At 29.0% G+C, this 23542-nt stretch overlaps 2 protein-coding genes across 2 annotated transcripts; both read left to right on the forward strand.

The window, feature by feature from the left end:
- The first annotated feature begins 10854 nt into the window (after positions 1–10854).
- LOC105107527 (ras-related protein RABA1d) lies at positions 10855–15485 on the forward strand. Its single transcript, XM_011001480.1, has 2 exons — positions 10855–11267; positions 14813–15485. Exons 1-2 carry the CDS (start codon positions 11047–11049, stop codon positions 15246–15248), a joined length of 657 nt encoding a protein of 218 aa, XP_010999782.1. The 5' UTR covers positions 10855–11046; the 3' UTR covers positions 15249–15485.
- Positions 15486–18641: 3156 nt separating this feature from the next.
- Positions 18642–19365, forward strand: LOC105107528 (uncharacterized). The gene is made up of 2 exons (XM_011001481.1): positions 18642–19087; positions 19255–19365. Exons 1-2 carry the CDS (start codon positions 18786–18788, stop codon positions 19256–19258), a joined length of 306 nt encoding a protein of 101 aa, XP_010999783.1. The 5' UTR covers positions 18642–18785; the 3' UTR covers positions 19259–19365.
- Positions 19366–23542: the final 4177 nt, after the last annotated feature.

Consider the following 23542-nt stretch of genomic DNA (forward strand, 5'->3'; position numbering starts at 1 on the left):
CTGCGAGCTGCCACCGCAGCGATGTGCTTGCTAGTAATCACTCAAATAAGTTGAATTTAATTAATTTGAGTGTTGGGTACAGTTTAATTATGAATAAAACTTAATAATAAAAGTTAATTTTTTTGTTTTTTTAAATTTTTTAATAGATTTTATACTTAAAATTCAACCTCTGATCGGTGTTTGATTGCTATATTTCCAGGCGTGGAGGGCTCATGAAAGTATCGCATAAAAGAAGAAGTGACCATTGTGAATGAGCAGCTAGCCAGGGATTGTTATTTCAGGGCTAGGGCTAGGGCATTGAATTGTGTGGGTATTATTAATTTTTTTCTTTTTCGGTCTCTGTTTTGCAACAGTCATAAAAGTACTTTTTTTTTTGGTGAATTCCCTGTTTCGTACCTCTCCCTCTGTTTTTTCGTTCCTTTCTCTGACTTCCTTAACCCAACCAGTAACCACTCCCTTGTATTAAACTCACTTGTTGTTTTTTTTTTTAATCTTATCATACATTTTTTAATATGTATTTAGAAACTCTAGAGCATGTTATTGGTAGATATTAATTTTTAAAAGTTTTATAATATTAATATTAGCATATCGAAATATTAAAAAATATTATTTTAATTTTTTATTTAAAAAATAGTTAAAATGCAATGATAAAGAATATCTTAGAAATCAAACACAAGCTATTCTCGTGAATTTTGTTTTTTAGCAAATTAAAATATAATTGAAATCAATTCCACACTAAACATGGCATATAAAAATAACAGAAAAAAACAAGATATCATAAAGGATAAGCAATTTTAGAATTTAAATATTATATTGTCTCGTGATTCACCACCGCATATAAATATTTAAAAAATATATTAAAAATAAAAAAAATTAAGATTTTTGAATTTAACAGTCATGTTAGATTTAAGAGTCTTGAGTCTGTTGACTATGCTAAATCCAATAGCCTTGAGTCTCACGGTTATACCAAACCTAACATACTTGGGTATAGCAAACATTTCTCATTTGACAAATAAAAAAATAATAATTATGCACTTTAATTGTTAGAAGAGAAAAGAAAGAAAAAATATAAATAATAAAAAAATATATCGTGAAAAGATAAATTAAAAATTAAAAGTGAAAGTACTATTAGAATCCATAATGAAATATCTCTTGATCTATAATGATTTTCTTATATTATTTAGCCTTTTTTATAACTAGATTGGTGAGAAGGTTACAATGCGGTCCGTATTAATTTTTTTTTTTAACTTGAAAGAAAAAAAGATGATTATGATTTTAAAAAAGTGAGAGAAATTTGATAATCTAGTTAAATTTTAATTGACTTAATAATATAATACAAATGAAGCAGCAACAACAAAAATAAATAAATAATATTGCAAGTTGGGTTAACACATAAAACTCGTGACCTGGACATGAGATATGTCAAAATTATGTGTTTTTCGTGCGTCATAAATCATGAAATTAGGATAATTCAATAGAAAAGGAAATTGATGATAAATAAAAATAAAATTGAAAAAAATTAATAAAAAAATATAATTTAAGATATTTAATAGTGTAACACTAGTAATTTACCTGGTTATGTTTAATGAATTTGTATATTAAAATCAATTTATAATAGAAATTAATAGACACGTAAAATTTATTGACTAAAATAATAGGAAAAAAATATTATATAAAGTTGCACATATTAAAAATATCATAAAAAGTAAAAATATTTAATTTATATGAAATATATAAAAATTACAGATGAATCATGTCAACCTTATAAAAAAATAAAAGACATCCGATATAATTAAAATATAATCACTACTTAAAAAAATCCTAATAGGCCAAAAACAAAATACAAAATAGGAGTATTAATTAAAAAAACAAAATTAAAAAATATTTTAAAAATATATATTAATTGGAAAAAAAATAAAAAAAAATATCAAAAAAAAAAGAAAAGTCCAAGTATGCAAGCTTTGTAGCCCAATCTCTCATGCTTGGGCTTGCTATTTTTATTTTTTTATGTTTTTTAAAAAGTTAGATGATAAGTTATCTATCACTGTTTTTTTTTAATGAAAAAAAAATAATAGGTAGACAACATCATCTATTAATCTAATTTTTAACTATTATTGTGGTGATTGAAAAATCAAGTTTATAAGGTTTTCACCCAAAAAACCTATTTTCTAACCACAAAATACCTTTGGAACACCAAAAACCAACCTATTAATCCATCAAACTCAAAAAACAGCCTAAACCACTAAATCAATTCATAAGCAAATATTGCATTCTTCACCTAGATCTGGTTTTTTAGTCTATATTGTGACCTAAAACAACCATCATACAACTCTCTTCACCTATTGAAATCTATTGACACCAATTTTAACTTGTTTAATTGTTGGAATTGTCATCAATGAAAAGCTTTCTTTCTCTTCATCAAAATATAACGACTCCTCTCTCTTATCCCATGAAAGAAGATTGGAAATGAAAAAAAAAAATAAAGTTTGGTACCCAATGTATTTATTAAAAATCAAAGGGGCTGATCATTTTATAGCAAAAAAAAAAAATGGATTAAAATGTAATTCACAAACAAATTTGAGATGCTATCTATGTTACCTATGTTTTTCATTTCAATTCCTTGTCTTTCAATTCAATTGTCTCTTAAAAAACAAAAAAGTAACTGGTGTTAATTTTGGTTTAAAAGAGCTCAATTATATAAAAAATAAAAAAAATTCAAAAATTAAATTGAAAATTATATAAAAAAAAATATTACTTCAATCTATAATAATTTATGAGTGAGTGAACAATGATTTTATGCACACTAAAAACACCACAAACTTTAGTTTTTTTTTTAACAAGTTTATATGTTCATGTTATAGTATAAAGGGATTTAAATTTTTTAAAATGTAAAAAGAAAAATTTAGGTCTCTTGTTTATGTTTTATAAAAATAAATTTCATATCAACATATCTCTTGTTTATCATACTCAATACAATATTTTTAAATGGGATCATTGTTTTTCTTTTTAAAAAATATATATATTATGATTGTTAAAACAAGATAATAAAAACTATCAAATTAGTATGTATATATTTTATGTGACTGAAAACTAAAAAAATTATAATTATTATAAAATTATATTTAAACATTTTAATAATAAATTCAGAAACGAATTATCATATCACAATGCAGCAATTATGCAGGCCCCAAGCAGGAATCAAACTCGTGATATCAATCTTGTTTCGTGCACGCTAACCACTTTAACTACGTCACAAAAATGGGGTGATATGATTACAAAGTATGTTAAGCTTTGTTCATAAAGCACCATAAGAAATTATAGTTTTTATAGAGTATTTAGTTCATATACAGAAAGGAAGGAAGGAGTAGAGACTAAATTAGTAAACAAATATGGTCTCTCTTATTAGACTAGTTTTTTTTTTTAATCATAACTAGAAAAAAATAAAAACAAAAACAAAAAAAACCTCATCGGAAACAGAAGTACCTTCCTCAACATCCTCTTCACAAATGCCATACTTCGTTTGACAAATTATAGAAAAAAAACTATTTTTTTTCACTCATGCTCAGCCGTGGGTGTGATTATTTTTTTCAACCTAAAAATATTATTAAGAAATTAAAACGTAAAAAATTTGATGTATGATGGCTGAAAACTTTTTAGAATATTAAAAAAATTGATATGTGATGGCTGAAATTTTTTAGATTATTTAAATTATGAAATATTAGATGATATTTAAAAAAAATATATATTAAAAAAAAACAACATTTTAGATTGACTCGAGCTACCAATTATTTAGTGAAACTCATGATATAAAATGTAAGATCATGATAAAACTATAAAATTCACATTGAAACAAATTAAAAAAAAGTCTATTATAAGGAACAATATCAAAAGCCAAAATAGAAAAAAAAAGTTAAAGAAAAGTGTCACACCAGGACATCGCGGTAATTATTTAAAAATTTACTCTTTTGATTGGAAAAAAAAATATCTGGCATTTTGTTCTTTTAAGAGAAAATATTTTGTTCAAGGAGTTGCTATCTAGTATTATGGTCACTAGAAATCCTAACTGGTCAATAGAGATTCTACAGTAAAAAACTAGTTATGCGAAGAGAAAGATATTATCATTATTTAAACGTCCTGCTTGAAGCAGGATGCATTGATGGTTTTTCATAAATTGCTAATTTTTTTGTTGGTTTATGCTATGTTGATTTGCGTGTAATATTCCTGACTCTGGTATCAATGAATATTCAACTACAGATATTTCAAAATCTAGCATTGATAAATATTATGCAGCTATAAAAATGAAATAAATCTAAATCAGTATTTTTATTTCTAAATTTGATATCAGTGAATAAAAAAATAAAATAAATTTATTTTTACTCATACTTAATTTTTTTATTTTTTATATAGCTAAATAATAAACAATAATCTAAATTTAAATTGGTATTTTTATTCCTGTCTATGACGTTAATGAATAAACCAATATAAATAAATTTATATTTATATTTATATTTATATTTTTTTATTTATGTATACAGAAATATTTTTAATTTTTTTAATTTTTTTAACTGAGTTCAACTCAGTTTATGTGGATTGGACTAAACCTAGCTAACCCGATAACCGGCTTGGCTTAAGTAAGTGCCCCAGCTGTCTGATGCACGCATGCGCGAACTATTCACGCATGCTGTGCACAGTGGGAACTGGGAAGGTAATTAAAATTACTTTCTCCCTTTTCTTATACCACCTATAAATTAAAGGGAGCGGGAAGCTTACTTGGAAGCAGGAACGAAGACGATGACGAAGGCGTGGTGGCTGGCTGTTCCTAATGTTCGTTCGTCTCCTCTCTACTTCTGGGTTTTTCTTAGAGATGAAGGAACGAAGATAATGATTCCGGTTCTCTCTGGAAACTGATGTCTTGGGTTCTTCTTTTTCTGCAGGGATGAAGTGGCCGGGCTGATCTGTGTCTCCCCTCTGCCTTTCTCTCCTTCTGTGTAATCCCTGTTTTTTTTTCTCCCGGTTCTGTTTCTCCTTCTCTTCGTCCTGCTTCTCCCGCTCGTCGTCCTCTGTTTTGTTCTGCCCTCTCAGTTTAGTTCCTCCTCTGTTCGTCTGTATTAATTTTTTTCTGTCCCCTGGTGTTGTTCGTCCCTGGTGTCCTCCTATATTGTTGATCCTGGGCAAACCGTGGCTAAGGAGAGACAACTGCTGTTGCTTGCCCATGATGCAGCACAGAGAAGATAGTTTGATGGAGGTATAACCTGCGGCCAGGGCAGGACGGGTAGCTGATGCAAGGGAGAAGACGCACGGTGATTGATTACTCCCTTTCGGCTGTCATGACTGGGGACTTGGTTATTGCTCAGGGAAGGATACTCCGCTGCTGCTGGTTGACGGTCTGCTATCATTGCCGGACTATGGGGTATAGAGGAGACAAAGGCGTATTCTGCAACACCAGATGAAAACCTGTACGGTGGCTTTTGAAGGTTGAGATCAGTGCAGCTGCTTCAATGGCGCAGAGGAGCTGCTGGGGCCGGAATGCTAGAGTCTCATGGTTCTGGTGTATAAAGAAGTTACACCACTGGAGGAGGAAAAACTACTCCACAGAACCTTGTTTGTGGTGGCTGGTCGTGAGGGGGAAATGGCTGGTTCAGGGGAGAGAGACCAAAGGGTATTATTAGGAGTGAGGGAGTGGTTCCTGAGGCCGAGGAAGAAGAAAAGAAAACTGAGGGGGGCGTTTAATGGTTGGTTTGAGACCAGGGAAGAAGAGAGGAAAACTAGTCAAAGGATTAGGCCGTGTTCTTTTTTTTAAAAAAAATATTTTTTATTTTTTTTTATTTTTTTATAAGGTTTATGCTGATGGTCTTTTTTGGGGTTTTCTCCACTTTCAGTTTTTTTTTTTAATCAGCTCTTTTTTTCTGCATACACTATATTAGTATTTATAATACAAGAGTTTATCACTTGCAAGAATTAAAGTTTCATTTCAACTCATTTTTTTTAGTTTGAATTAAAATCAAATTCAAATATAAATAATTATTATTATCTTGAAAATAAAAATTATTTTTAAAGATAAGAATATAATAGTAAAAACACATTATAGTCTCTAGTTTCCGTATAAGTTGATAAATCATATTTTTCATCGAAATAAATATCTTATATTTTAATTTTATTATTTTAAACCCATAAAAATTAAATTAAACTAATAGGCTAAAATTGGGTTACAACAAAAAAAAAAAAAAGTGACTCAAGTAAACTTATATAAGTGCCCAACACAATACCACTAGCCAAATCTTTATGGACATAAGAAGTACAAAGCTAAGGTGATGTTAGGATTTCTAAAGATGTAAAAAAATTTCAAGACTTGGATCATTGAGTCGGTTAGGTATAATAAGTTTGGTTAATTTAATAACATAGAAAGACAACCCTAGTTTAACAACATTAAAAACCAAGTAAACTCTGACAAATATTCTAGAGCTGGCTTAATCTTTAAAAATCATAACCCGTGAAATTTCAAAATCAAATTCAATTAAAAAGCTTAATCCTCAACAAAAAAAATTAAGCAAAAAGAGCAAAAACAATATCCATTCATTGTAACCTATTAAGCTTGTGAACCAAATCTTTTGATTAGAATATTAAATTTAAAAACTCAAAGCCTAATTTTTAATTATCAAAAGTTGAAGGATGAAATTAGAAGAAAAAAATCAATCATACAAAAAGATAAAAAAACACATTAGCAATTATAAGCCAAAAATAAAGCCTGAACCCACCTAGGTCAACCCATAGAACCTATATGTCAAGTTATGAGATTGAATAACCCGGGCATTTAATAGGAAGCACCACAAATGAAAAAAACATGAAACTCAATTCTCAATAAACCAAATATTAAAGGATGAAGTTAAAAAAAAAATAAACCACACAAAAAGATCCAAAAAAAAAAGAGTAATTAAAAGTTAAAAAAGAGGTAAGCTCATCCATGTTAACTTGTTAAACTAAAAAATTAGGTTATATGATTGAGATAACCTGATAGAAGAAAAACGAGGAAAACCACAAAGCCTATTTGTAGAAAAATCAATATCAAGTAATAAGATCGAAAAAAGAAAATAAGTCCAAAAAAAATCAACTTGTGTTAGCTTATAAAATTTGTGACATGAGCCATTTGATCAAAAGAACCAAACCTAAAAAAATCCATGAATCTAAATTTCAATAACTCAAACATCAAATGATGAAATTGAAAAAAAACTCAATTATGTAAAAAGATCCAAAAGAAAAAAATAAAATTAAAAGAATGATAATGAAATTTAAAAAATGAAAGGATTGATAATTTTGGATTGAAGGTTTATATTAAAGAGAAAAATTAAATTAACAAAATAATTAAAACAAGAAACCACCAAAAAAATAAGAACTATATTAAAAAATAAAAAATTAATTTTTTTATCAAATAATGAAATAAAAAACAATTGAAATTGTACAAAAAAGGCAAGAAATAAGAAGAATTATGACCAAAATTGAAGAAAAAATAATAATTTTAGATTAAAGGATAAAATAAAAAAAATAAAAAAACCTATAAAAAGTCCAAGGACAAAAATTGCAAATAAAAATAATGAAAATAAATCAAAAGGACATCTTTACCCTTGGAATGAAGAAAAAATAAGCTTTAATTTCATAGGCTTTTTAGTATTTCTACTCATTTTGTTTTGTTTTTATGATGATTAATTAATATTTAAATTAAAAAAATAGCATATGGTGCCACACATAAGTGTGTTAATGGCGTTCATGCATATGGATGGTTGAAACTACTACTTTATTATGTTGTCAAAAATATTGTCGCGTTCTTTTTCTTCTAATGTGATGCATGTCAACGGTAGCTAACTAATTTGTTGCCAATGAGTTTTTTTTTTATTTTCTCTCTTCTTTCATGAAAATTACAAGTTGATACTCTTTTTTGTTTATATTTCAATTCTAGTCCTTATTCTTTTATTTATGATTTTTTTCCTTGTTTTTTGAAGAATTTTTATTTGTTTCAATCTAAAAATTCAATTTCAATTTATTATATATTATATTTTTTAATTTGGTCTTTATTTGTTTTACTAATTTTTTCCTTGGTCATTTTGTAAAAGTTTTATTAGTTTTTAATTTCATTATACAATTCAAGTTTATAATGTATTGTTTTTTTCGTTTTGATCTTTATTCATTAACCTTTTTTTCTTTTGTTAAAACTATTTTTTTTTCAATTTAACCGTATAATCAAAAACTCGTGGTTTTCCTTTAATTTTTTTTTATTTCAATTTTCACTCTCATTCTTTTAATTATTATTTTGTATTTTAGAACATTTTGTGTAATTGATTTTTTTTTCTTGATTTTATTTTTCAACGTATAATTTGCTAGGTGGCTACCCAATTCTTTTTTTTTCTTATGTATAGTGCTTCTAGTTTAAGGACCTAGATCATGAGTTTAAACGGTTAACATAAATTAATATTCTTTTTTTGGGCATATTTTTTTTATGATTTCATTGTTAGGCCTTAGTTTTTTGAAAAAGAAAAATTAAAACAAAAGTTTCATCATTTGAAATTAGTTTTTTATTTCTTTTATTTTTTATTAATTTATTCATTGCTATTTGTTTTGTTTTATTATCTTCTTTTGATATATCTTTTTCTTCAATTTCATCCTAATCATTTGGTTTAATTTTATTTTTTTAATCGAATTTGATCCTTATTATTTTGGTTTTTTATCCTTTCATTAATTTTATTTTTCAATTTCATCCTTAAAATTTGATTTCAATTTTTTTTTAATGTTGAATATGGTCCCTATTTTTTTTATTGATATTTATTTTATTTAAGATCATTTTTTATTGCATTTTATTTTTCAATTTTATCTTTCAATATTTTTTATAGAGGATTTTGTTCTTTTAAGGATCTAAAGTGCTATTACTCTAAAACTGAAGGATTGAAAACTAGGTATCATCATTTGTGTCAATGGAATGGACTAGCAAACTTTGCTTCGCCCTGGATAAAAATAATTTTTAACATAAAAATAAAATATATATAAGTATTCTTAATGTGTTTTTTTTCATGAAATAAATAAATAAATATAAATTAAAAATTCATTGCATATATATTAACAGAAAAGCTAAAGGATGTAGAAAAATTATTGTTTACATCAATTGCATAGTGTATTACTTTTATTATCATTTTTTAGTTTTTATTTTTTTTAATTTTTTGCCTTCTATAGAGTTAATCTCGATCTCATAATTAAGATCACGAGTTTTAAAGATTAACACGAGTTGACTTTGGTTTTTTAGGTCTTTCTACAAATTTGTTTTTTTTAAAAAAAAATTATCTTCTAACATTTAATTTTGTTTTAGAATTGGTTTTTGTGACTTTTGTTTCCACTTTCCTTCACGTTAAGTTATTCCAATTCTTTGCTTATGATCATAAGGTTAATAGATTAACCCGAGTTGGCTTTAAATTTTTTTATTTGTTTTTTTGCAACTTCATCACTTAATATTTTGTTTTTGAAAATTTTGCTTTGTTATTTATTTGATTTGTCTTATATGAGGTCGGTCTCAATCTCATGATAACGATCATAAATTTTGAAGGTTTACAAAGATTGACTTTGTTCATTTTTGGTTTTTTTTTTTTAAATTTCATCCTTAATATTTTAATTTTTTTTGAGAATTAATCTTTGTTTTTTTTACTTTCCTTTTACATTTAATTTTTTTATAAGATCAAATATTTTAATCTTAATTATCTCTTAATCAACTATTAATTTATTTAATTAAATGTGTGTATACAAATTTCAATTTATAAATAATTTTTCTATATATAAAAAATTCTATATGTTAATTTTTTTATTAAAAATAAAATATTGGATTTGTGACGATCACTTATCTAGTTAACATATACTAAAAGAGCTTGGCTTTTCAGTTAACATTTTTCACTTTTGTCCTCAAAATGTTTTAGGACTCTTATTTCTTTTAATTTCATCTCTCAACATTAGAATTTTAGGTACAAGTTTTCATAGTTTGTTTTGATTTGTTTTCTATATTGTTATTTCAGTCTCATGACTCAGGTCACAAGTTTTATGAGTTAGCTATATTCATTTAGGTTATTTTTTTAATCTATTTTTTAATAAATCTATTTTTTAATTTTATCATTTAATATTGAATTAATTGAAACTAAACTTTATAATTTTTTTGATTTGCTTTCTATTAAGTTATTATAGTCTTATGACCCGAGTGACAAATTTAATAGGTTAGACTTGTTGACTCATGTTTTTTTTTGTTTATTTTTTAATTATTGTTTTTTAATTTTATTTTTTAATATTGAGTTTATTGAAAATTGGACTCTCTCTCTATATTTTTTTTAATTTTCTTTTTATGCAATTATCATTGTCTTCTAACTTAAGTTTTGTAGGTTAACCGAATTGACTCATGTTATTTTTTATTTTTTTTATTTTAATTCTTTAAAATTAGGATAACTGAGAATTGAGTTTTATAATTTTTATAATTTTTTTCTATAAGATTATCTAATATTATAACATACATAATGAATTTGATAAGATTTAACATAATATCGTTTTAATATTTTAAAAATAATATTATTCTAATTTTTTTTAAATTAAACTATATATAAATTGTTTGAGTATTCTTGAATATATCAAGTCAGTTACATTATATCATATCAATCCTTGCATATTTTATTTTTTTAATTAAAAACATATTAATAGTTTATAAATATTTTTTATATTAAAAAATTAATTCCAACCATAACATAGTGCCTACAATAATTTAGTAAGGATTAAATCGTGATTAACATAGTGAGCACCACCCGGCGACACTTTCTCCAATTTTAAAAAACTGGACTTGGAGTCCAGCCCAGCAAAGCACCGAGACAGAGAGCGGGAGAGAGACAGCAGTCCCCTCCATTTCCAACTCCCAATACCATAGGAGGCAAGAAAACTCACAAAAAAGACATCATTTTCATCCTCTCTTTCTGTCTCTCCAGGGCTTTCCTTCTTTGAAGCAAAGCAAGCGTAATACTAGTGGTGTGACAACTGCTAATGGCAGGGTACAGAGCCGAAGATGACTATGATTACCTGTTCAAGGTTGTACTTATTGGCGACTCAGGTGTGGGCAAGTCCAATCTTCTTTCAAGATTCACTCGTAATGAGTTCAGTTTGGAGTCGAAGTCTACTATTGGTGTTGAGTTCGCTACTCGCAGCTTGAATGTTGATTCCAAGGTCATTAAGGCCCAGATTTGGGACACTGCTGGCCAAGAAAGGTTGGTATTTCTTTGCTTCTTTTGTGTTTTGTGATCTGGGTTTTTTTTTTTCAAGCTATCTTTTGTTTTTGTGATCTGGGTATGTTGTGTGTTTTGTTTGTTTTTTAAGTTATTGAGCTTTTCTTTTTGTGATTTCTTGGATGGGTTTTAATTGTTTCATGCGTGTTTTTGAGTTAATTCTCTGTTTTGTGTTCCGGGTCTTGGTTAGTAGGCTTTTGTGTATTTGTGATAGTGAGCAAAAGAATAGTGAATTGGGTTTTGGATCTTGTAAGTTTATGTTGGAGAGTTAGGGTTTTTTGCTTTGCTTTTAAGATAATGATCATGGTTATTGATGGATTTGGACTTAGGTTCGCAACCTGAACTAGTGGAACTTAACATTTTGCAACTTTCATAGACATTATGTGTGTCCATGTTGATTTTTATATCAAAAAGTTTTGAGAATGAGCTGGACTGAAAAGGAGTTTAGCCAAGCTTTTTGATTGGGAATAGTCACTGCAATTTTGCATGGTATTGATTGTTTTGTCGATGCTATGCAAGAGATGGATTGGGATTGTTGTAGCTATCGCACCTCTTGTTTTGCGGACTGATTTTATTGACGGGGTTGAAATTTTGAGTTGCTTGCGGGAGCTGCATTGAGGGTAGGATTTCTTAATTTCTTTAGCCTAAGGTCTGAGTGGATACAATATGTAATTGTTTTCATGACTTTGTCTATGGTGTGTGTTCTGCTTCAACTTTCTTCAGCCAGAGCAGCCTTGACTTTTATCTTACAGTCACTTTCTTTCAACATGCTTTTTCACTGATATTGTTGCATGTTACTATCATGTGCTTTATTATGCATGATTGGACCATGTATATGTCGTCATTTAACATCCTGCACCAGTTTGCACAATCAGCTTCTTCAAAATCCTTACTTTCCAAACATGCTAATTAGTTTATTGGAACATTCTGTTGGAGATGAAACCCAATAACTATTTTCATGATTTTCTTAGATCCAAGTCACCATCTCTGCTTACTGACTACTAGCAAGCCAGCAATAAACTAATTATGCTCCTTAAAGCTTACTTCCTTGGTCCTCGCTGTCAACTGTTCCTCCATTGTATCTATTAGCTTCTTGAACGTGGTTCATGCCAATATATGATATTCTAAAAGTTATTTTGATTGCCCACATAACCGTTTTCAACCAAAGGTGTAGCACTCCTTTGAATTAGAGGAAAGTCTGGAACATATATGCTGAAGAAAAAGTAATCAATGAAGTTTCTTTCCATAGTTTGACAACCAAAGTTGGAATATGGGGCTGAGGAAGTATAACACAAAAAACCCTGTTTTCTTACAAATTGGCATAATACTGATTTAAGTTTATGGATGGACCATGGCTGAAGTTGAAGGAAGTCAAGTTTCGAATTGTGTTTAACATGTGTTATTTGGCTTCCTAGACTGCCCTATATCTATTTTCTTGTTCAACATGTGCTGCCTTGTTGATAGACATAAAAAAATGCATATGAAGATTTTCATTTATTGATGATCTCAAACAAAATGCAGAGATCAAGGCATGTTATAGAATCATTACCAAGCTCCTGCCCTTTGATGTTTCTGTGACTGTTTATCACACACAGCATTGTAATTTCATATAAAGAAAGTTGAAAAGCTTTTTACTGTATCCATGGGCAGCACAGTTGTATACCTTTGTGTAATCTATTATTGATAGAAAGGCAAAGGTTGAGGTAGTATACTGTTTTATGATTATTTGGCAGTGATTGATGCAATGGTTGCATTTTATGGCTAAACAATCTCATGTATTCAATTCTCTTTTCTCAGTTAATATTGTGGTGGCAGTGGATGGTGATGTGATAAGGTTGTGGTAAACTGGAATTAACAAAATGGCTGTTATGTGACAGAGATCTCGCTGCTTGTTCAGATACATGCCACAGTTGTACTGTCTAGGTGGTAGCAATTATGGATATTATGTTTAGAAAGTTCCCTTCTACTCTATTATTCATCTTAAACTATTTTCTAACTGAATCAGTTAGATATTATTAAGTTCTACCTTTTGGTTCCAAACTTCAACATCTCAACTATTTCTTGAATATTTAAGATAAAAATTCTAAACAATTTAACATGTAAGTTCAAATATTAATTAAGAAAACAATCCTGAATATGAAAATTAATAGAATAATACTACAATTTTACTGTTAATTATATATATATATATTAAATCTCAATTTAATTACAAAAAAAAAAAAAGAAATGTAAGAGATTACCTATCAACTTAATTCTGAAAACTTATTTTAAAAGGCAATTATTTAGGTTCAAAATTGCAAGACTCATAGCTAATAAACAGTTAAAAAACGAATCTAAGCTCAATCTAACTTGTGATTTTAAATATTAGGCTTGCAAAATCCTATGACATTTAACTTCCAAACATTCAGATGAAGAAAGACTAAGACAATTATACATGAGAGCTTAGATTTGCTTGCAATATGCACTAGTACATCTTGCAGACATTTCACAAAAAGGTAAAGAACCTTAAATATTGAAAAAAATAAGTTTAAAATTCAAGCTTAAATCTATCTTTATATGTTGAAGACCATTTCATATAATCCATCCTTGAGTAGTTGGAAATTGAATAATATGTGTTTGGTGTTATTAAACCATGTTTTTGCTTGAATTTGAATAATCTGTGTTTCATATAGCAATTTGGTGCCAGAAATTGCAAATCCAATAGTAAAATGTTAAAAAAGGGAAACATATTGCTTTTGACAGTTTTGTATTTTACTAAGCTTTGAATAGGAATAACTAAAGCTTAATCATTTTTAGTATAGTTGCTAATATTTCTTCATCGGTTACTCTTGCAATCTACTGCTGCCATTCACACCATGCCCATGCCTTGGTGTTATCAAAATCAACCTGCTGTTGCCTGGTAAATAATTTTTTTTTGTTGAGGATCTTTAGCTTGGGTTCCCAATCATTTACCACTATAATGATTAAGTTAAATGAATTGTATGGTGCTTTATCTTCTGGAAAAAGAAGAAAAACAGTTTTTGGTGTACTGAAATTGGTTTTCCCTTGAACTGACCACCATATGGCATGTAGATGTAGACATAGACCTGGAACAACTTGGCAGAATGTGACTTAAAGGTTTAATGTTCTCTCTCTCTCTCTCTCTCTCTTGTTTTTTTCGTTCTTTTTCTGGAAATGAATTATGTGGTCTTTGGGCACTGAGTCAATTCCATAATATAAAAAGGAGTATTTTTATAGGATTAACATCTGATCTTTGGACAACCATGCATAGCAGAGGGATTCATGAGGCTGCCCATTGGGGCTGAGTCTTTAGATTTACCATGAAAGCATTTGCTGTTGTTCCTCTATAATGAGCTGATAGATGTCAAGCGTGTTTAGGCTGGCTATATATGTCTAAGCTAGGTTGGCAATGTTTTTTTTTCTTCATTGGGGTGCAACAAGTTCTGATTTTGCAATTTTATACTCAATGAATCACCTGCTCTCTCTTCCACTGACATGTTTTCTGAACTTATTGTTTGTGTTTATAGGTACCGTGCCATAACTAGTGCTTATTACCGGGGAGCAGTGGGTGCATTGCTTGTGTATGATGTTACCCGGCACTCAACATTTGAAAATGTTGAAAGGTGGCTAAGGGAGTTGAGGGATCATACAGATCCTAACATTGTTGTCATGCTCATTGGCAATAAATCAGATCTTCGCCACCTGGTGGCTGTCTCAACTGAGGATGGAAAATCCTTTGCTGAGAGGGAGTCCCTCTACTTCATGGAAACATCTGCTTTGGAAGCAACTAATGTTGACAATGCATTTGCTGAAGTTCTTAATCAGATCTATCGTATCGTGAGCAAGAAAGCTATGGAGACAGGTGACAATGCAGCAGCTTCAGCTGTTCCATCCAAAGGTGAGAAAATCGACGTCAATAAAGATGTTTCCGCTATGAAGACGGTAGGGTGCTGTTCAAGCTAGGATTTTAATCCGACTATTATATTTGTTTAGGAGATGTAGCTGGTTTGATATGCTGCGTCTGTTTAAATGCACACCATTATTGTGTAAAAGTTTCTCAAAGATGCCAACCATAGGAGATCGGCGGATTGCTTTTATTTTGATCTTGAGCCTTTTCTTCTACTGTTCTAGTTGACAAAGAGCTTGATTAGCAATGAAGTATTACACTTATCGTTATCAAACCTGTACTTATTTTTTATATAAAAAAATATAAAATATTTCCTGGCAAGAAATGGATAAGACTGTTCAGGAGTTACGACACCACCCAATCAGCTAATAATCGTTCTTTGCAAATTGTGTTGTTTATCTGATATTTATGTATTGTTTGATATCTAGGCAGGAATTGTTTTTTTAAATGTTTTTTTATTGGAAATAGATGAAAATAATATATATATATTAAATCTATTTTTAATATTTGTACACCAAAATGATGCATAAACATCAAATAAAATTAATTTAAAATAAAAATATTAATTTTTTTCGAAAGCCTTCTTCTCCATTTGTAAATGGATCTGAGTGTAATATTGCATTTTAAACGTATTTATCTTGAAAAAAATATAAAATAAAAATTATTTTTTTAGTGTTCTTTATGTCTATGATGTGTTTATGTTAAAAATAAAAAAATAAAAAAATAATTTTAATTTATTTTAAAATAAAAAACATTTTTAAAAAATCACATAGCAAACAGTAAAGCAAATTATGGTCCTTTAATACGTTATAATTGGATTTGCTCTACAGGTTATCATTTAGAAAAGACTGAGAAGTAAACTCTTGTGATTGTATTAGTTTGAATATGAATGGGATAATTAAAACCTGATTTGGAAGGTTTAGTCTTAGAATACAAAATTTAATATTTAAAACATTAAAAAAAAAAACATGTGAATGTCGAGTTTGATTATTATACATTTTTAATTAAAAAAAACATGGATGGATCTTTCATGCGAAAGTTGTATTGAAATTATGACGTGGGCTTCTTCTAGATTTTTAAGTGATGGCAGCAGAAGCTAGAAAAAAATCATTTCTTCCCATGAATCTTGTTCCACCCTATTTTCCCATCAATTCGAGCTTATTCATAGTCATGATGATCTTTCTATTCAACAACTCCAATGATTTCCGAACAACTCATAGCATTTTCAGGGCTTTTGAAGCGTATCAGCACTCAATTAATGTATTTTATAGTTAATTAATATAATTTATATTTAATTCAACAAAATTCTAAATTAACCTAGAAAACTCTAATCCTTAACCCTAACATAATGAAAATAAAAAATTAGTATAAAAAAATGTCAAATTAATAGAGAAAAAAATATAATATATCTCTAGAATTGTGGTAGCTTAAGTAACCATGATCCACGCTAACTGTTAACATCACTTGCGGCATGTCCACCATGCTCGTCAGAAATGACAGCATAGTGCCACATGCATGAAGTTGATTTCAATTCTTAGACCGTGAGATGAAAAAAAAAGTCAATAAATTCCATTTAAATTAAATATGATAATGCTTTTGAATGAAAGTTGTAATTTTGAGGCTATTGGCAATGCGATATCGTTATCTGCATTAAAAAAATTGTTCTCGATGCAGACCAACATTTGGCAGTCGACATGCTATCATGAGTTCGAGGATTAGACTAAAATTAAAATTGATTTAAAAATAGAAATCTTACACTTATCTTCTCTTTTCATAATAATAATAATAATAATAATAATAGAATATGCCAACACCGGCCGGTCTAATTAAATTTGGGTTAACCGGTGAATTGGTAAGGTTTTAAATTTATTTTCTAAAAATTACTAGTTTGAGTTCTATAAATCTTAAGGATATTAGAGGCTTATATGATCGTTAACTTTATACGCATAAGTTAATCCGAACATCCATATTAATAAAAAAATAAAAATAAAGATTGAGTTAAGATTTGTCTTAGCCTGAAATTTGTCTCCAACACCTTAACTAAGATTATCATGAAGGGTGTAGTTCAACTTGTCAGGTCTTAAATTTGCTTTTCAAAAATCACCAGTTTGAGTCCTGCAAATGTAGGATCACTAGAAACTTACATGAAAAAAAAAAACTAAAATTTATTTTCATATATATATATATATGTTAGACTTTTAAAAGATCCAAAAACATCTAATTTTAAGAATAAAATATAAACAATACAAACCCAAAACAACACGTCAAAACACTCCAAAACTGAAAGATTCCTAACTTAAAGTAATTCAATAAAATATCAAAATTCAACAAATATACTTAAAATTCAAGATAAATTTATTATAAATTATGCAATACAAATCCAATGTTAAATAAATATAATTTCAAAATGTAAAATATTTCTAAATAGTCATGATTAAATAGAGCTTTAACTTAAAAAAATTTAACTTAAAAAAAATATTAAAATATTATGAAAGTAAAATGTTTTAATACAAATATTTTAAATATAAAGTTAGGTCAATATTATTAAGGCTAATGAAATCTAAAGCATCTCTTATTTCGTTCAAATTCTTATAAAATATAAACATGAAAAAACAACATGAATATAAACTATATATATTAGTGATAAATTTAATTTTAAAAAAATTGATATTATTGTTAATAAAAATAATAAAAATAATTTTTAATATTATTATTAATATCATTGTTATTGAAAACAATATTGAAAAATAGTTTTTTATATTTGAACGGTTTAATTAATTAAATTGAACTAGATTCAATTTAATTCAATAACTTTTTAAAACCAGAATGGAACATATAAAATGAAACCGGAACATTTTAATTGAAATTTAGCTGAAAAATCTAGAATGGACTGAGATTTAAAATAAAATAAAAATTATTTTATTTTATTTTATAAATTAGTATAAAATATTTCAGTTATTTCAAACAAAACAAAATAAAATTAATAACCTTGATTAGAAAACAAAAATCTTCCCTAGGCCTCTTGGGGTGGATATCGGAAGCTTCAATTGCCGAGTAAAATTAAGGCTTAATTTTTCAGCATAGGTAGGAGTGTTCTCTGTTAACATGTCACTTCTCTAGATGATAATGTATCGACAACCTAACACATGCATGCACAGAGCTTGAATTCCAGGTAAAATCCACAAGTTAAATATATGGATTTTGCGTTCCAATAAACATGGATCAAGCCCTTGAGCATGAATGGCTGTAATAGGGTCCACAAAAGGAATATGTACCTCATGATATAAAATAAAATGAACTTTTTCAAGCTTAAAAAATGTCACCAGCCAAAATGGTTCAGGTTCCCTAAACCTTGCGTTTGGTATGCAGGGCACCAAATAACAACGTTTAGTCGTGCTAGCCCATGACATCTCCATGATTGCATACAGCCATACACGTCTTTGTCATAGCACCCACCATCACCATCACTTGCATTAGTCCCCCCCTCCTAGAAATGCTGTCTCCATCTCAGCTTCATCAATCTCACACATACATGTGTTATCTTGTTATAATTCTCTCATTTTGAGTACCTTTGTTTCTTTCTTTTTTATCAAATGGATATCTCCAAATGCTCATCTTCACCTTCATTGCCTGAGTCATCTTCCTCTCCTAAAAGAATTCAGATAGTGTCTAAGTTTGTTTCTGACCGACTTCTCGACAAATTTTTTGATGCAACTGAGTATGATTTTGATTACGAGCAAAGTGGAATATGGTCTCCTCCCATTAGAAGAAGCGCATTCTTGAGCTCACCGGGAAGGATATTCACCGAAGAGGAAATGCTTGAAAAACTGGGAAATGTGATGGATGCTCGTCGTGCTAGAAGACATAATAAAGCATGTTGTAATGTATGGCACTGGTAACTCTTGTAGCCTTTCCTGTTCCATTAGTTTTTGTTTTTGTTTTTTTGTTTTCATATATATGAAAACTTGAGAAAAACCTAGTTAATTTCAATTCAATAGACCTATGTTTTCAAGAGTTTTTTTTTCTTTTCCTTTCTTTATTTTAGAACTTTGTGTTTTCCAGGTAGTGTGCTGCTTTTGAACTTCGAAAATGGTTGAAGAGACTCACTCTCACCTAATCTCCCCGAAGGCTGAGAGAGTGTTGCCTATCAGTTCAACTACATAATTAATTAGAAGGAGGAAAAGAAAAGATAAAAAACTTTGAAATTTAACTTCTCGCATTAATTTTAATTAGTCTTCTCTATGAGATGTATGTACTACTCTTTTTTTTTTAATATATATATATATATATGAGATGTATGTACTACTTTTTTTTTAATATATATACATACATCTCATATATATATAAAGGATCGATATATAATTAAAGAGAATACAAAAAAATTAGTTCGCATGCAATATTTCTCCCTATGAATAGTACCTTTGCCTCCTATTTTGCTTTTCATTTTTAAAATTAATATCTCTAGGTCCTCTATGTGCCTTTTAATTAAATACCACCTAACTTTGTCCCAAGAGATTTATTATATATGCTGTCTCCTCTGTAGCAAGCCTGCACATCCACATCAGCACTCATTGCTCCAGGCCTGATATGAAGCTTTCAAGAGATATTCACTATCCAAAGAAAAAGATGGAGTTACTTTCCAGATTTCATTCTATCGAAATTACTTGACATTTTATCAATTTGTAATATATACACACACACATACAATTTTTCTTGTTTTCATTTTAATAAAGAAAAAGAAGAAGAAATAAAAAAAAATAATCTAAAGTTTTAGAAAAGAGTGACTTCGACGCCTCATCTTCCATTCCAATATCCCTTTGAACTAATATAATCATCATTGAAAAACTAATACGTATTTAGATGGATTGTTCTAAAATAAAACTAATGGTAATATATAATTTGAGAAAGAAAATCATATGGAGACAAGAATTGGGTTTGTTTCTTGAATTAATGTCATTATTTCTCAGGTCCAATTAAACATGGAGAAATTCAATTCTTAACGACGATTACAAAACGAATGCTGGTGGAGGCTGAAATGAGATTGCACCAACTTGGGTTTCTTCGGAGCTTTTTTTGAGGAACATGGCTTTTAACAGAAAATGCCAGTAATGAAAATGAGGAATGATGCAGGGATAAGCAGCTGGTATCAATTAAGGAAGAGAGAGAGAGAGAGTGTCTGCGAGTGAGTGTCCCCATTGTTATTCTATAATTCTTGCTTCCTTATTCTTTGCCAAATTGGTTCTATACAAGGACAAGTAACGGCTATGCCATTTGCTACAATTTGACTTGCAATAAATCTATGTATCCCTTCTTCTAGAACAAAAGGAACTAAATTAAGCGATGCGTTTCTAAACAAGTTAAACGGTGCGTTTTACACAAACATCATCTTTTCTAACAATCATCTTCCCCCAAATTCAAATCAGTTCCCTTTATCCTAATTTCTCTTGCAATAATTTTTTCTTCTTTCCTTTTCTTATAAATCAACACAAGGTTCAATAACTTTTATACTATACAAGAAAGGATATCCATTCTCAATTCCTAAATCACATCTAGAAAATCAATTCTTAATTCAAATGTACAGTAGACATATAACACTATCCTTGCAAGGATGAATTCATGTGATTTAAGGTATATAGATACCTAAGGATTACTAGGCACACATATAGAAATTCTTTAAAAATCATTTTTCTATATTTTTTATTATTCTCCTTTCATACATTACTCTCCTACCTCATTTCACTCACTTAAGCATCAAAGCATCTTATAACTATATAGAAAATTTATTTTATAAGAGAACATAAAATATTACTAACTTAAAAACATCTGCCCATTAAGCAAATGTGGGAAACCTAAATCCATTTGAAATTTTCCTCACTTGTTACATGAGATTTTCTCAAGGAAATATCTAGTATAGGGAACTCAAACTCGGTAGGATTAGGACAAAAATGTTATATAAACACAAAGAAAAAACTAGTTTTTATTAGCCTGAATAACTCGCTTTGCTCTTTATGAAGCTCCTATATTAAGTGCTGACCTCTATCAAAGTAAGGAACATTACATATGTGGAAAAGTGAGGTAAAGTCCATATTAAAATCTTTTTATCTATTATAAAAGTGGAGATCACTCATTATATTCATTAATTGATCCTTTACCATGGTTTTTAAAGCATTATTTCCTTTATATACCATTTAAAAATCTTCAAAGATGTTCCCAAGGTTTTGCATACAAGCCAATTTAGTATAGGCATGATCAAATCTACTTTTAACCTCAATAAGAGCAAACTCTAACTTTATGATATTTTATCAACAACTACAAGCTCTTATCTAAGTTACGTTATCTCTTTTAAAAGAGCCACGAAATCCACTATGTATGAATCTTTCTCCTAAATGATAATGTTATATATCAATTCTAGCTTGTGGTGTATGCCTTTTATATGTGTCTGTGTTGCTTTAATGCTTGAAGTTTTCTATAATATTTATATGTCATATTAAAAGATCAAGTTATTTACTTGCACTTAACCTCGTATCACTTAGCAACTAACACCTACAATTAAACAATCTATGAAGAAACCATATAATATAAGTATAAAAATGACAAGATAAATATAAAGCATTACATAGTGTAGCATTAATGATACTCACAAGACAATTTATCTTCTCAGTACATGCCAAATGATCATAAAAACTACTTTTGCATCCTAGTTGCTTTAAGTCTTCTAGGAATTATAACATCTATATGAATTCATTTATCATGTTTATATTGTTTACCCCAATTATATAAAGGTTGTCTCCAAGCAATACCCTTATGACATCTCTCTCTTCTCTCATCCAAGTGGGTAAGTAGGAGTTACATAGCCTAATAGTTAATCTTGAGGTTGAAAACGAAAACCAATCATAAAGTAATGAGATGCATGCATAGTATCAATTGTAGTAGTTTTAATTAAAGAAAAGGTTAGCATAAGAGAATATAAGGGATTTAGGCGCATATCTCCTCACTTTTCTTATAGATACAAGATCGTTTGTTATCACAAATCAGAACATATTAAACAAAATTATAATAATGAAAAACAAAGATAAATAAAAAGTTAAATCATCTACATTCCTTACTTACTATCCTATAAGAAATATCCTTTAGTTAGGAGTAAGGTGTTACATTGATTAAGGCTATGTCGTAGTTGATTACATAATAACCTCCCAGCACTAGTTAGATGAAGTATAATGTGATACTGCCTTCTAAGAACTCTCTTTGATGAAGGACTTTTTATGCCTCTTATGGATTAGAAAAGAAGATAGGTAATGTGTATTTGACTATGATCTATTATCTCTTTTATTTTTTCATAAAAATTTATTTTTTTTCTAGAAATTTTTCCTTAAAGGATCAATGGCATACATATAGAAAGTATAAAACCATATTATATTTTAAGATTCATCTGCACACCCTAACAATACATGTGTGTGTGTGTGTAAGTGTGAGCGCGTGGGTGTATTAATAGATTTTTTTCAAGACATTTCATGAATTTGATTAGCTACTTATTCAGGTGTAGCTAGCTCAAACTTATGCCATAAATGAAGCATACATCATGAATAAAGTCATCAAGGGATATTTCATATCTATATTTAAATAAACATAAGAAAATAATTATCTCTAACTCCTCATGTATAACACTCTCAATTCCCCTACTAATTTTTTTATGAGAAAAAGGAAGTCTAGCTAAGTATCTCATTCTCAACTTAGCATTTACTTTATCAACATCAGACCTAGCTATAGTAATAGAATAAGACCTAGTTATAGTAATAGAATAAGATTGGACTAATTGGTTCAAAAATAGACTAACTTGAGGCTTTTAATTACACTACCTTTTTTGTTATTCTTTAGCCAAAATCCTCTGCCTCTTGATAAAGAACCATTTTGATTGAAAGTTATTTTTTTTAAACAACTTAGAGTTTATAAAATAAAATAGTATGATAAAAAGTTTGATTATGAAATCAGAGTTTTAAAATCCGGACCGGCCTGGAGGGTCGACCCGGGACCCGGCTAACCTGGGCCTGGGACCGGTCCGGGTGAAGGCAAAAACCCGCTTGAGAATTGGCCCGGAGAAACCCGGTCGACTTGGAGGGTCAACCTGGGACCTGGTCCACCTGGTCAAACCCGAGTGAGACCCGGAGAGAGACGAGGAGAGATGGCTTTGATGAATAAAATTAAAGATTAAGGGAGGAGGTAGTTGAACGCAGCGTGATAGAAACTATGGTTACTCTTAGACGACCAAAAATCCCTACCCAGATCGAAAACTGCAACCAATAGTACCCAAGATACCAAGAAAACAAATAGATTACCCCTCAAGAAAATCTTC

This window comes from Populus euphratica, unplaced genomic scaffold (assembly GCF_000495115.2).
Source record: "Populus euphratica unplaced genomic scaffold, PopEup_1.0 scaffold162.1, whole genome shotgun sequence".
Lineage (NCBI taxonomy): Eukaryota > Viridiplantae > Streptophyta > Magnoliopsida > Malpighiales > Salicaceae > Populus > Populus euphratica.